The sequence below is a fragment of the Rhinolophus sinicus genome, chromosome 4 (assembly GCF_057876585.1).
Source record: "Rhinolophus sinicus isolate RSI-liver-muscle chromosome 4, RSI-T2T, whole genome shotgun sequence".
Taxonomy (NCBI): domain Eukaryota; kingdom Metazoa; phylum Chordata; class Mammalia; order Chiroptera; family Rhinolophidae; genus Rhinolophus; species Rhinolophus sinicus.
Window position 1 is genome coordinate 890,159 of NC_142504.1, and position 13,791 is coordinate 903,949.

Here is a 13,791-nt window from a genome sequence, read left to right on the forward strand (position 1 = left end):
GCGCGCGCGCGGGGCAGCCGGCGCCCCAACTTGGCCCGCCGGCCCCGGCGCCTCGCCGCCCGCCGGCCCTCCCCGGCGCCCGGGCCGGCGAGGGGCGCGCCCGCTGCATGGCGCTGAGATGGCGGGGGCGCCGCGCGGCCGAGGCGGAGGCGGCGCGGGCGAGCCTGGGGGCGCCGAGCGGGCTGCCGAGCCAGGCGGCTGGCGCGGGCTGCGGGCGTGCAACGAGGACTTCGCGTGCCCCGAGCTGGAGGCGCTGTTCCGCGGCTACACGCTGCGGTTGGAGCAGGCGGCCACGCTGAAGGCGCTGGCTGTGCTCAGCCTGCTGGCGGGCACGCTGGCGCTGGCCGAGTTGCTGGGCGCGCCGGGGCCCGCGCCCAGCCTGGCTAAGGGCTCCCACCCGGTGCACTGCGTGCTCTTCCTGGCGCTGCTGGTCGTCACCAACGTCCGCTCGCTGCAGGTGCCGCAGCTGCAGCACCTCGGCCAGCTCGCGCTACTCTTCTGCCTCACCTTCGCGCTGCTTTGCTGCCCCTTCGCGCTCGGCGGCCCCGCCGGGTTCCACGCCGGGGTAGCTGCGGGGTCTGCGACGGCCGACCAGGGCGTTTGGCAGCTCCTCCTGGTCACCTTCGTGTCCTACGCCCTGCTGCCAGTGCGCAGCCTGCTGGCCATCGGCTTCGGGCTCGTGGTGGCCGCCTCGCACTTGCTGGTCACGGCCACCTTGGTCCCTGCCAAGCGCCCACGTCTCTGGAGGACGGTAAGTACCGCCGCGCGCCCCCTATCTGGTCTGGGGCACACCTGCCCAGGAGGGACTGCAGACACAGGGAGCTGGGGCGCATCTACCTATTAGGGCAGGTGGGGAAACTGAGGCCCCGAATTGGGGGGGGCAGGTGCGTTCAAGGTCACTCAGCGAGTTGGAGACGCAGTGGGGGCTGGCCACCTGGGGTGAGGCTGTTTCCTAGTTACAGTCTACAAACGCCCCTGGGTGTGGAGAGTGGGGACAGGAGGCGCGAGTGGAGAGGACAAGGGTTGCTCCAAGGTCAGGCAGCTGGTGAGCCGCCACGCGGGGCTGGAGCTTGGGTCTGTCGCTCTGGATGCACCCATCCCCGAGGGAGGGACGGAAGGTGGGCGCGGAGAGCGGGTCCAGGCGGGCAGGGTTCCTCACCGGCTGTGCGCACGGCTCAGGGCTCTTTTCCCATGCGCCTGAGACGCGCGCACGGGGATCGCAGACTCTCCTCCCAGCCCCGAGTCCCCCCAGGGACATGGGGTGAAAAGGACTTTGACCCCCTTTAGTCTCTGGAGTCCCTAGGTGGACCCGCTTCCGTCAGGAGGACTGGGTTTGCTGATGTCGCACAGGGTGTTCTGATCCCTGCCGCCCCCGCTCCGCTGTGGCTGGGCACTGGCTCGCAGCACCCAAACTTTGTCACTGTCATCCGGGTGGGGCGGACTAGATGGTGCTAAGGATGAGGTCGCGGTCCTTTCCCACCGGCGAGGACCCTCCTCCCAGGCGAGGACCCTGCGACTGGAGCAGACGTCTTTGCCGCGTGGGGCTTTCTCAGCTTCTCCAGCTCCTCCGCCACGCAGCCCCTCCCACCCAGGCTGGGAGCGGGTCCCTGAGGGAAGCTCTGCTTCTGTCTCGGATGTATTTTGGCAGGAGGGTGCTGGGAACCAGAGGCGGAAGAGGGAGGGAGAGAAGGCGGCAGATGGAAGCCATGGGGTGAGAGTGAGGAGGGAAACTGGACAGACAGGAAACTGGGGTTTGGGCGGACCAAGGCGCCACCACACCAGGCCCGAGGGAGCCAGGTGCCCCCAGACAGTGATGCCTGGGTTGGACGTGGTCAGAGGGGCCACAGGACACAATGCTGGGTCTGCATTTCAGAACCCAGAGAGGGGGTGGGGCTGGGAGGGCTGGAGGGTGGAGCACCTGGAGGGGATCTGGAGGGAGGAGCCAAGAGAGAAAGAGAAGTAGGGATGAGGGCCAGAAATAGAGGAGGCAGAGGCAGGGGAAAAAGGCCAGGGGGCTGCTAGTCCCTGGGAGGGGGCGGGGAGGGCTTCCAGCAGGCCGGCCTCTTGCTTGCCTCCTGGGGGTGGCACCTGGCCTGCTTGACCTTCTCAGGGGTCACTCCTGCAGCTCTCTCCCTGCCACCCTCCCCTCTATTGTGTGTCCCCCAGCCAGGACAACCTCCCCACAAGGACCAGAAGAGAGGCAGAGAGGCCAGGTCAGTGGGGTGGGGGTGGGGCCTGAGCTGACCTGACAGGCTGGCAGGCCATGGTGGGTGCAGGACGCTGAGGGTTCAGCTGGTTCTGTGAAAGGCTGTGCTGTCAGCCTCTCCTTTTTACATAGAGAATGTTCTACACAGCTGCAGTCATCCCTGTTAGAGAATTAAAAGATTAAAAGAGAGAGGAGAGAGTCGGTAAAGAAACCTGAGGCCCAGGCAGCTCTGGCCCCTCCCCAGGAAGACGGGAGCCCATCTTAGGGAGCAGACATCTGGGGTTCACTGCTCCTGGCTGCGCCCTCCTGAGCAATACAAGCCCTTCCCTCGCTGAGCCTCAGTTTCCCCACCTGTATAAGGGGCATGACGGCTCTCCTGCAGGGCTGTGGTGAAGGTGAGACGTTCATGCTAGAAAAGCTTGTTTTCGAACATTCCTACCATTTCTAAATCATTTGGCTCCTTTAGGATGTATTCCAATTCTCGAGTGGATGGCAGGGGTGGCGATAGTGACAAATTGATGGGGGTGGGTACAGAGGAGCACATGGTGAGGGGAATCGATGATGCCCAGAGACTCCCCCCACCCCTGTTAGGAAGTCTGGGAGTCTGTGACTCTGTCTGGAGACGAGTGAAGAAGACAGCACCCACCTTTACAAAGCACGCGCCCCGCCTCTCCCTGCTCCACGTCTTCCCGCCAGCCTGTGGGGCAGGCACCTGCTGACAGTGGCTTCCTTGGCACCGTGAATTTGGCGGGCAGAAGGCCTCTGAGCAGAGGGATGCCCCAAGGAGGCTGAAGAAGGACGATGCACGAAGCCGTCTTTGCTGCACAGAAGCAGCATGTCACACGCACGCTGGACATAGGGTGCTCGGGGACAGACAGGGTCGGGGAGCTTCGAGCACTGCTGGTCCGTGCAGGGTGGATCTTGGGGTTTCCTTCAGCCTCGTGCTGCCCTGCTGTGTGGCGTCTGGGGTGCTGGCCCTGTGCTTTGGGGCTCTGTAGAGCCCAGGCCAGCCTTCATGCTGGGGAGCTGAGAGCATGCGGAAAGTGGGATCCCCATGCAGGGTAGGACCCCCTGTGGCTGGGGGTCCCTCCTGTGGGCACCCTACAGGGGAGAGGGTCCCTATCTCTGGCATAGTCCCCATCTGGAAAGAGCTTGCTTTATTTTTGAGAATTTTTGTGGGAGTTTATTTGAGCCAAGCTGATGACATGCTGGGACGCAGGCTCTCAGACACTCCTGGGGGCTTTTTGCTTTGATTCTAAGTCTGCAGCATCTCCTTGGGCCTCAGAAGTGGCTCGGCTCAGTCTGAGAAGCCTCTGATGTCCTAACAGCATTCAGTCCCAGCTCCTCCCGGGGGCAGGATTTAGAGCGAACAGAAATGGCAGGGGCGTTGCTGGGAGGGAGTGAGGACAGCTGCCTCCCTCTGCTGGGGCCGGGGGGCCCTGGCCAAGGACAACGACAGGGGACTCAGTAGTAGTTGTCTTGACAAACTGATACACTGGCTGTTTATGGCCCCATCAACTGCTCGTGCGTGTTTGTAATCTAACCTCAAAGATGGCAGAAGGGAAGCTAAGATGATGAGAAAATCTCAAAAGGGACCTTACTGGTTTTCTTAATTATAGTGTTTATTTTGAGGGCTGGGGTCCACTTTTCACTTTTTCTAAAAGGTGGCGTTGGCCTCCGTGCGGGTGGCATCTCCCAGGGCCTCCTCATGTGGCTCTCGTGGCTCCAGCGGCCCTTGCAGACTGACGGTCCCGGCTCCCGCCTTCAGCCCTGACCCTTTCCAGACCTGCCTCCGCCAGTGGCCATGGCCAGGGGTCTCTGCCACCTGGACATTGCATTAGAGTTCATCTCTCTGGGCAGTCTGGTCACATTCTTCTTGGAGGCCATGTCACGGCCACTCCCTGCCTCCCCAGCACTTGTGACAGGTCCTCGTCCTGCGTCCCTGTGGTCCCTCCTCCCCCAGCCCCTCCAGGCACTCGGCCACCTCACACTTGGCCCCGCTGGGCATGTGACCTCCCCTGCTCTGGTCCTTCCTGCTCTCAGCCTCTACTCTTGCCCTGTGTGGGGGACAAGGGGAGGCGGAGCCATGGCCACCCCGTCCCCCCCACTGGGGCCACCAGTCCAGCAGACCTGAGCCCACCAGAACCTATGTAGGGTCCATGGGACCCCCAAAGCCCATCCTCCCAGCCCTGGAACCAGAGATGGCACCTGGGGTGGGGCAGGCACTGCAGTTATGTGCCTGCTCGTCTGGTGACCTCAGGGAGGCTGGACCTCTTTAAATCTGTGTCTTCCCCCCAAATATGGACAGTGGCAGCCTCGCCCCAGGGCGTGCCTGGCTCCTGTGTCCTCCGCCCTGGTGAGATGTGCACCCCTGTCTGGCATCTCTAAGTGGCCTGCAAACTGCCCTCACCACTGCCTACTGGGGACTGCATGGGGGGGGCCCTCTGCTGCTGCTGTTGCCTGGTCCTTGTTTGGTCCCCAGGCTCTGCCTCCAGGTGTGGCCCATGTCCTCCCACAGCGACAATGGTGGGGACAGTGAGGACAGGTCACTGCCCAGGAACATGGGCCCACTGTGGTCATGGGGCTGTGTGCTGTGGGCTCCGGAAGGGTTGTCAGGGACAGTGGCCCAGAAAGAGGCCAGGGTGCCGGCCAGCGCTCACTGAGAGCCCACCCGCAGAGCCCAGCCGGAGGAGGGCTGGGGAAGCCGGCCCGCTTGCAGAGGGTGGGGGCTGGGGAGGGGCGTGGGCACTCCTGCGGGCAGCATCCCGGGGCAGGGCCTGCTGTTGCTCATCAGATTGGGGGTCAGGAGGCATCAAAGGTGGCAGCCCCAAAGTAACTGTGGGACAGTGAGGAGGGGCCAGGCCCCAAGACCGGGTAGCTGGCACTGTGGGGGGAGGGACTGGGTTCCCTCAGCTCAAGAGGGGAAAGGGCTGGTACGGGGGCTCGGAGAGCGCTGACCCCAGGCTGTACCGCCACAGGCTGGCCTTCTCAGCCGCACCGGAGCCCAGAGACCAGCCGTGGGGTGGCTACCCCTCACTGGCCAGCCCCGCCGTCCTCGCCGCTGTGCAGCCCTGCCACCTCCTGCAGTCCCAACACGTGCTCTTCCCCGAGCTTGGTCCCTCTCAGCCTGTTTTGCTGCCAGTGACCCAACCCCCCCTCTAGGCCATGCCGCTGGGTGCTCAGTGACGGTTTCCCTGGGGGGTTATCATGGCTGGAGTAGAGTGGGTGTGGAGGGGTGACCGCCCCTACTCCACTAGTGCTTTCCTCCTTGACCAAACTGTCCTGCCCCTCAGCCCTCGGCCCTCCCTGACCTCGGTGGGATCACCTGCCTTCCCCTGTCCCCTCCCCGGGCCAGCTGAGGCCTTGCTTCCTGGAAAAGCTGCGTTTGTCTGGCCCATGAGTGTGACCTGCAGTGTCCTGAGGAGATGACAGCTGAGAGCTCTGCTGCAGGGGCCCTCAGAGGCGGGGGTGCCAAGCGTTTTTGGAGGGGCTGCTGCCGCCTGGCAGGGTGTCCTATGTGTCATATGTTCTGCATGTTCAAGACGTTAAAATAAAGCCGGGAGCGACATGTGGGAGCCAGAAGGATCGTGTCTCCTGGAAGGAGAAGTGTGGCTTGTGCCGCGGTTGTGCCCATTGCTGTGTCTGTGGGCACTTTAATACGCTCAGCATGATTTAAATATTGACTGTACGAAGATGCACTTTATTGTTTCATATTTGCTGGTCTTCCAACTCCCACCAGTCAAGTGCCTTTGTAAACAGACTGGCATGAGCATATGCCCAAACACAGCAGACGGTCTGTTAGAGGACAGGAAAGCCGCCTTGATCACCGGGACCGCACACGGCCCCTGCGCACGGCCAGAGCTGGCCACCCAACCTGGTGAGAAGCTGGTGCCGGCACCACAGCCACAAGCCTGGAGTGCTACATAGGGGAGAGCACCCAGGCTAAGAGAACAAGAGACGTCCAAGGTCACGTGCAGACGACCAGGGTCAGAGTGGGCACTGTTTGCAGAGGACCTTCAGCCAATCCCCTAGACCCCTCACGGTGGGTGGCTGTCCCGCCCTCTGGCTGGCAAAGGGTTTTCATGAGGAAAACCTTATGAAATGTCCCTCCAGGAGGAATGTTTTTTCCCTCATGTCTGCCTGAGATGTTAAGGTGTGCGCAACCACTCTGTCAGGTGTTTGTGGCACTGAATTGGCTTTGTCCCCTTGCTGACGAGTGTTATCCTAAAAAATGAAGGGCCTTTCAGAGTGACAGGCGACAAGCATGTATTGAGAACAATAATAGCTATTTGGGCAGCACTGATTGAGGCAGAAGCCTGGATGGTGTTCGGATGAGGAGACAAAGGTGATGGGTGTTTATGAGAAAGGAAAGGGGACCATGACATCCACAGAAGGAAGACACTGCTGTTGGTGCAGATAATGTAACACAGTGTCGCTGATTCTAAACAATGTTTTCAATTTTCAGTCCGGTAATCATAAGTGCTTTCTGTTATGTCTGCAAACTGCTCTTTGGGATACAGTGTTGCTTTAGGCCTGGTCCGAGGGTTATTTTATACTGTTGTAATATCCAAGCGTTTGAGGCATGACAGGCAGGGCAGTCATGCCTCGGGGGTGGCAGCCCGGCCACGTTGGGCTCCTTTCACATTGTTGAAACGAGTTCACGCTTTTGTTTTCTGGAGATGTTGGCTGAGTGCTGGGGTTTATGGATTCATGGGCCTCGTCTCTCTCTGTCACCTCCTGTGAACAGCTCTCATGTTTGTAGGTGGAAGTCATTGCTGACTATAGCCCTTTATGTCCACCCCCCCGAGGGACATGTGTTTGAGGCTGTCCTATAACCTGGAGTAGGACACATGCAGCCCCGACCCCTCTGTGTTTCCTCATCTCTCCTCCTTGTGGCCTCCGCCCTCTCGAGGCTGGAGACCCCTGTGGCTGGTGTCTCCCCGGCCCTGCCTCCAGTCCAGCCCATGCCCAGGTGCTGCCAGGGGCCCATCCATGCGACCTCTTGGTCTCCTGTTTCTTTGTCCTGCAGCTCATCCCGGTCAGGCCATCCCACCCTCAATGCCTGGAGCCCCGTGACCATGACCTGTGGCTGGCCGGCAATTGTATTTATTTTGTTCTGTGTGATGTAAGCAGCAGACAGTCCTGGGTGAGGTGGATTTCTGGCCAGTTCACAAGGAGCAGGGGCCCTGGGAGCCTGCCGGCCGTGCCTGGCTCCATCAGACACGGAGACCCTCCCTGGTTGCGGCGATGGGCAGGTGTTTGGAACAGCTCATAAACCCCGTGGGGGCAGGTGCTGGGTGGTCCCTCTGGGGCTGTGAGCCGGAGGCTGTGAGGTCTGTGGAGCCTGCTAGTGCCTCGCTGTCCTCTCCCTTCCAGCTCAGCGCCAACGCCCTGCTCTTCGTGGGCGTGAACATGTATGGGGTCTTCGTGAGGGTCCTGGCTGAGCGCTCCCAGCGGAGGGCCTTCCTGCTGGCCCGGAACTGCATCGAGGACCGGCTGAAGCTGGAGGATGAGAATGAGAAGCAGGTCGGTGCGCGGTCCCCATTCGGGGACAGGGGCACGGAGGGTGGGGTGGGGATGGGCCCCAGCCTGGAGGGGGTGCTGGAGGGACACGCACTGGTTCTGGGAGGGGGTGCTGGGGACCCGTCCCATTCTGGGTGGGGATGCTGGGGCATGTGCCCTGGTTCTGGGAGGACGTACCCCGCTTTGGATGGTGTGCTGGGGGATGTACCCTGTCACGGGAGAGGCTGCTGGGGGCCCAGCTCTGCACTGACTACTGTGTGGGGCAGGGGTGCCCATCAGCTTCTGCAGGTGGCAGGACACACAGGGCTGGGGCTGGAGGGGCTGGGAACAGGGTCCTGGAGCGGGTGGAGTCTGGGAGGAGAAGGAGCAGCTGCCTGGGGCACATTCTTCGTGCCTGGCGGGGGGCCTTTAATTTGCTGTGGCCTCAGTGGAGGAGACTAGAGGAGCTGAGCGTGGCCGGCCGTGCACACGTGGAGGGACGTGTGTGTGACAGTGCGTCCTGCCGTGAAGTGTGCAGCAGGAGACCCGTGAGATGCGGGTGTGGGCTCAGCGCAGAGGTGAGGGCCTGCAGGTGGGTGGGCAGATGTACTGGGAGAATCGTCGTGTTCTGTCCTGTGCAGGGTGAGCAGAGGTGCGGCTGCTGCTTCAGTCTGTAAAGCGGGACGGACTTGCACAGTGTGGCAGCCACTTTCGGGAGGGCAGAGCGGGGACTGGTTCTGAAATGCACGCTCCAGTGTTAGATTCTGTCTGTCTCAGCTGCCAGCTGTTTGTTTGGGGACAGGAACCAGCAGATGGAAGCCTGAGAAGCATGGCGCCTGCTCCGCTCTGGTCCTGGGCTCTCGGCCCCTCTCACTGATCACAAACTCGGCGCCAAGATTGTTCTGGCTCAGGCTGACCAGTTACTTTTTGACAGGTCATAGGGTGCCTCACCCCAGGCCTGGGGACAATCTCTGACTGTCCCAGGGAACGGTGAGCTGTGAGCGGCACTGCTCAGCCTGCGCGCCGGGATTGTCCCTGCACGGCCTGTGCCGGGAGTGACTGAGTTTGCGGCAACGCCGTGACGAAAGTTATATTTGCTGCAGCACGAGGGGTAGCCCTCCCCTTCTTTGCGGTTTAGAACTAAGAGCCCTGTAGTCAAGGGACACAATTTTAAAAGAAAGTGTGACTTCTTTGGTGCAAAATCTGAGTTTTGATTGGTTTCCTGCCCTGCTCCCTACAGACACAGACACACGTGGCCTCCCCGGACTGGTCTCAGAGAGCCAGACCCCTTCACTGTTTCTATAAGTGCACATATTGGAGCAGCTGTCCGTCCCGCTCAGGGCAGCCCAAAGAACAAGAGGGGCCAGGGGATGGGGGGCAGGGCCGTGTCTGCCCGCTGCTTCCAGACGGTTCTCTGCTGCGCTTTGACAACGCTGCCCTGCTGATCAGTCCCTGAGGTGACCCATTGAGAGGGACTCGGGGAGGCTGCGGCGACGCCACCCCCTCTGTGTCAGAAGAAGCCTGGCCGCAGGAGAGGGTCTGGCAGCATAGAGATGTGTCTTTCCTTCCCGTCTGGGTTCTTGGTTCTTTAAAGCTAATTTCAGGCCTCTGCTTCATAGTTAAGCTAAAGAAACTGTGTTCTGTTTTATAAATTTGAGTACAGGGGCTGGCTCAGACAATGTAATTGACTGGGAAGGAGAATGAAGCAAGTGACAATGTGGCCGATGGCAGAGGGTGACGGCTGGAGCCCAGAGTGTCCTGCCACCATGTGTCAGGTTTCCTCGTGGTGCACAGGCTCACACGGAGGTCCTGGCTTATGGACACCCGGGGACACGTCCCAAAGGCCGCGGAGATCTTTAACAGGCCTTCAGTTTCAGAACAAAATGTCAAAATTGATTCTTTGAAATAGAAAAGCCTTGGAGACCTGGATCGAGAAGAAAGAGCAGACAGAAAGGAGAGCATCAGGGACGGGAAAGCTCGGCCGCAGACAAAGGCAGGTTAAAAATAGATAATAGGGAAACACTCAGAATGATCTGATGCCAGAATATTTGAAAGCTTAGACAAAATCGTCAAATTCCCAGAACGGCATCAGTTACCAGAACTGGTTCTAGAAGAAAAAGAAAGCCCAAAGCACCCTATGACCAGTAAGACACTGACTCAGAAATGGAAAGCTTGCCGGAAAGAAGGCCTGGCCTGCTGGCTGCACAGACGAGGCTTCCAGGGGAACTGCTCCATTTCTATGAAGGTGTCATCTCAGGGGCATCCTAGAGGTAGAATCACAAAGTGTGTGGGCTTGGCACTTGTCATAGTCCTCTGGAGATGGATTCAGTCACAGCAACAGTCCATTCCCTTCTGCTGCCAAGCCATGTCCGTGGTGGGGCTGGGGGCATCCTTTGCCCAGGAGGGCAGCCGAGTCCCCAGGGGCACTCCTCTGGAAAAGCTCAGGTGTTTATTCTATGCTCTGTGGGAAAGAAGGACTGATCCCTGGAGACCAGGAGAAAATGCCATGTGGCCTCCAGACCTGCTTGTTTCTGTCTGTCCCGGGGTACAGGGGTTCCCCTGGCCCATCACTATGTCCCTCTCTTCATGCGGGGCAGTGGGGCAGGCAGGGGGCCTGGCTGCCTGGCTTCCTTCCTGTGACCTAGTGCCAGTGACACTGGGGCACATGGCCAGCAGCTCAGGGAACAGGTGGGGTACTGCTGGCAGCTGGCTGTTCTGGAGGTGATTCTGGCATCTGCCCAGCACTCCAGGAGCAAATTACCTGCGCAGGACCATCCAGGCCTGGGCTGGGCAGTGCCCGCAGGACCGGACCACGTGCTGGCCTCGCGTCCCAGGTAGGCACGTGGACAATGCACAGGGAGGGCCCTGCTGTCTCACGCTGCCCATTGCTCCCATCCAGGAGCGGCTGCTCATGAGCCTCCTGCCCCGGAACGTTGCCATGGAAATGAAGGAGGACTTCCTGAAGCCCCCTGAGAGGATTTTCCACAAGATTTACATCCAGCGGCACGACAATGTGAGGTAGGGCTACACTGACTGGGGCAGTGGGCCTGGGAGCTGAGCTGGAGGTGATGATGGAGGTGGGAGGTGATGGAGGTGGGAGGTGATGGAGGTGGGAGGTGGTAGGAGTGGAGGTGATGGAGGTGGGAGGTGATGGAGGTGGGAGGTGATGGAGGTGGGAGGTGATGGAGGTGGGAGGTGATGGAGGTGGGAGGTGGTAGGAGTGGAGGTGATGGAGGTGGGAGGTGATGGAGGTGGGAGGTGATGGAGGTGGGAGGTGATGGAGGTGGGAGGTGATGGAGGTGGGAGGTGATGGAGGTGGGAGGTGATGGAGGTGGGAGGTGATGGAGGTGGGAGGTGATGGAGGTGGGAGGTGATGGAGGTGGGAGGTGGTAGGAGTGGAGGTGATGGAGGTGGGAGGTGATGGAGATGGGAGGTGACGAAGGTGGGAGGTGATGGCTGAGGTGGGCAGAGGGCCCAGTTTGAGGGGAGGAGGGGGCAGGAGTGTGTCAGCAGATCCAGGTGAGCACCTGCCTGGCAGGGAAGCAGGTCCCACAGGGGTGGTGGAGTGGTGGCTTCTCAGGTGACACCTGTCACAGCTGCTGTTTTTGATTATTCAGCAACTCCTCTTTCCTGTGTTGGCCAGAGAGGTCGGAGCTCTGGCGCTAAGTGGTGTTGAGCAGTGAGTGGCATTTTGGGCTGGGAATTTCCTGCCTCAGGCTAACAGCTCAGCATTATTCTAGTTGGTGCTGGGTCTGAGGCGGGTGTCCTCCTCTTCCACAGTCTGTCCATCTCACGACAGCCCTGGGGTGGGGTTGTTGTTCCCACGTTACAGGTCAGGAAACAACCCGCTGGGAACAGCTTGCCCAGACTCTCTCAACTTCGCTTGTTTGTTTTTAAAGAGTCTGTATTTTGTCATGTTAAATCTTGTACTTCCGCCTAACGTTGCCAGTCTGGGTGGCACTGCACCTAAGTGTCACTCAGGCAGGAGATGGTTTGGACACCCCATCCTGCTCTCCCGTCCCCTGTTCTTTGCTGGTTCTTGGTGTTGGTGCTAGACCTCCCTGTCCACTGGGGCCGGTGACACAAATGGGTAAGAAAGCCTCATGGTCTCTGTCCAGTGCTGCAGACGGGGTCGCTTGAGCTGCTACTTGTTCATGCAGGGCCCGGGCTCTCCCCGTGTGCGAGCCCGCATGGCTGACTGCCGTCTGGCTGAGCTCCTTACCTGTGGGCACACTCACTCCCACAGTTGGGCCTCTTGGTAGGGACCAGTGTTGTCCTCCTGCAGAGGGGCACACTGAAGACCCCGCGTGGGGGCCAGCATTTGGACCCAGGAGGACGTACCTCTCCTCTAGACACTGGGTTCCGTGGAGTCATCACAGCCCCTTTGTGAGAGAACACTTATAGTTTGATTGGAAGTTCCCTGGGCGTCCTGCGAGCACGGGCTTGTCTTTTTGGGAGCTGATTCAAAGCTCAGTGTGAACAGCCTCTGTCCAGAGTGTTGGATGAAAACAATCAGTGGTAACTGCTTAGCACCGGAGCTGTCTTAGGCAGCACGACCAGTGAGGCAAGCGCTAGGGAATCAAGCACAACGGAGAAGCCGAGGAACGAGATGTCCATGGGCATTCTGAAGGGCTCTGGGAAGCAGAAGGCGAGCGTAGGCTGTGCACACGCTCAGGGAAGGCCTGAGAAGGCCCTGCTCTCATTAGTGCAGGGAATCTGCTTAAGAGCCTTACACTTGTTAATGCATTTAACCCTCACAGCCTCCGAGATGGACTCCAGTCTCGTCCTTATTTTCCAGAAGAAAGCACTGATGGGTGGGGTGCTAGACAGGTTGCCTGGGGTCCCGTTGCCGTGAATGGTGTAGGGTCCCAGCTTTCACCCTGCTCCCCTCCTGCCCTTCCTGGGTTGGCTCTGGCAGCCTTCATCCTGGAGACGTGCTGCACTGCTTACAGCTTGTACCCGGGTTCTGGCCCGTCTGCAGCTCTCGGCTTTTGACAAGTCATTGTATGGTTTCTCGCCCACCTTAGTTTTGCACATGCTGTTTGTACTTCTGAGTCCTCCCTCCCTCCCTCTCTCCCTCCTTCCCTCCATTCCTCCCTCCAAGGGAGGTGTGCCCTTGTCTTCTGCACAGCACAGTGATCCACTATCAGGCTCCAACAATGTCCAGGCCTCGTGTCACCTGTGTCAGCTGGCAGGAGATGAAAGAGGGTGCAGAGGGCCCCGTACTTCTTAAAAGCACGTCACTCCTGCTCTTGTGCCACTAGCGACAACTGTCATGGGGCCACCCTGGGAAGGGGGCAGTCCAGTGGACGTGGAGCAGCTCCCCCATGCCCTGGGAGGGGTCAACAGGCGCTCTGGATGGCTGCAGCGTCTCCTCCCTCCATGACCACGAGGAGTGTGGCTTGTCCCAGCCTGTAGATGGGGAGGACGGAGCCTTGGTTTGCAGCCTGGGTTGAGGAATAATGGGGAGGTCTGTTCTAAGGTGGCTCCAGGGGCGGGTGTGTGTCGTGCACGGCGGAGGTCGCAGCGCCCCCTCTCTTGCAGCATCCTCTTTGCGGACATCGTGGGCTTCACGGGCTTGGCGTCCCAGTGCACTGCCCAGGAGCTGGTGAAGCTGCTGAATGAGCTCTTCGGCAAGTTTGATGAGCTGGCCACGGTAAGCGCAGTCCTGTGTTCCAACGTCGTTGGAGCTGGGTCTGGGGTCCCACCTGCCTGAGAAGTGGGCTTGCCCAACATGGTCACCGCTGTGTCAGCTCACTGCTCAGTGACGTGATTCCTGGGACCGTGTGCTGGGTTTGCAGAGAGAAAGCCGTGCATCCGCCCAGCCAGCGCCTGCTGTAAAGGGCTCCAGGCCCATGCGGGCTGGCAGTGCGGTGAGGCTGTGGCCGCTCAGAGGGACGTGGTGGCCGTCACAGCCCCTTGCCCGCCGGCCTTGGCAGAGGCCCTGCAGCTGCCTGAGCTGCCTCCTTGTGCCTGATGGTAACAGGGAAAGCTCAGTCTTTCATCTCTCAGTGTGATGCTAGCCCTACGGTTTTGTGGATGCTTTTTATGAAGTTGTGGAATTTCCTTTTATTCTCATTTTG

General features: G+C 60.0%; 1 protein-coding gene across 3 annotated transcripts in view; it reads left to right on the top strand.

Annotated features, from left to right (window-relative positions):
* ADCY1 (adenylate cyclase 1) overlaps positions 1–13,791 on the top strand; it is a 54,920-nt gene continuing 41,129 nt past the window's right edge. For 2 of the 3 annotated variants that reach the window (XR_016021003.1, XM_088797630.1), the window contains exons 1-4: positions 1–751; positions 7,583–7,732; positions 10,608–10,726; positions 13,253–13,364. Coding sequence is in view for 2 of the 3 variants with exons in the window: in XM_088797630.1 (XP_088653756.1) it covers positions 119–751; positions 7,583–7,732; positions 10,608–10,726; positions 13,253–13,364 (1,014 nt within the window). In the remaining variant the exon portion in view is untranslated. The remainder of the gene's footprint in view (positions 752–7,582; positions 7,733–10,607; positions 10,727–13,252; positions 13,365–13,791) is intronic. The other variant, XM_088797629.1, reaches the window with a different exon arrangement.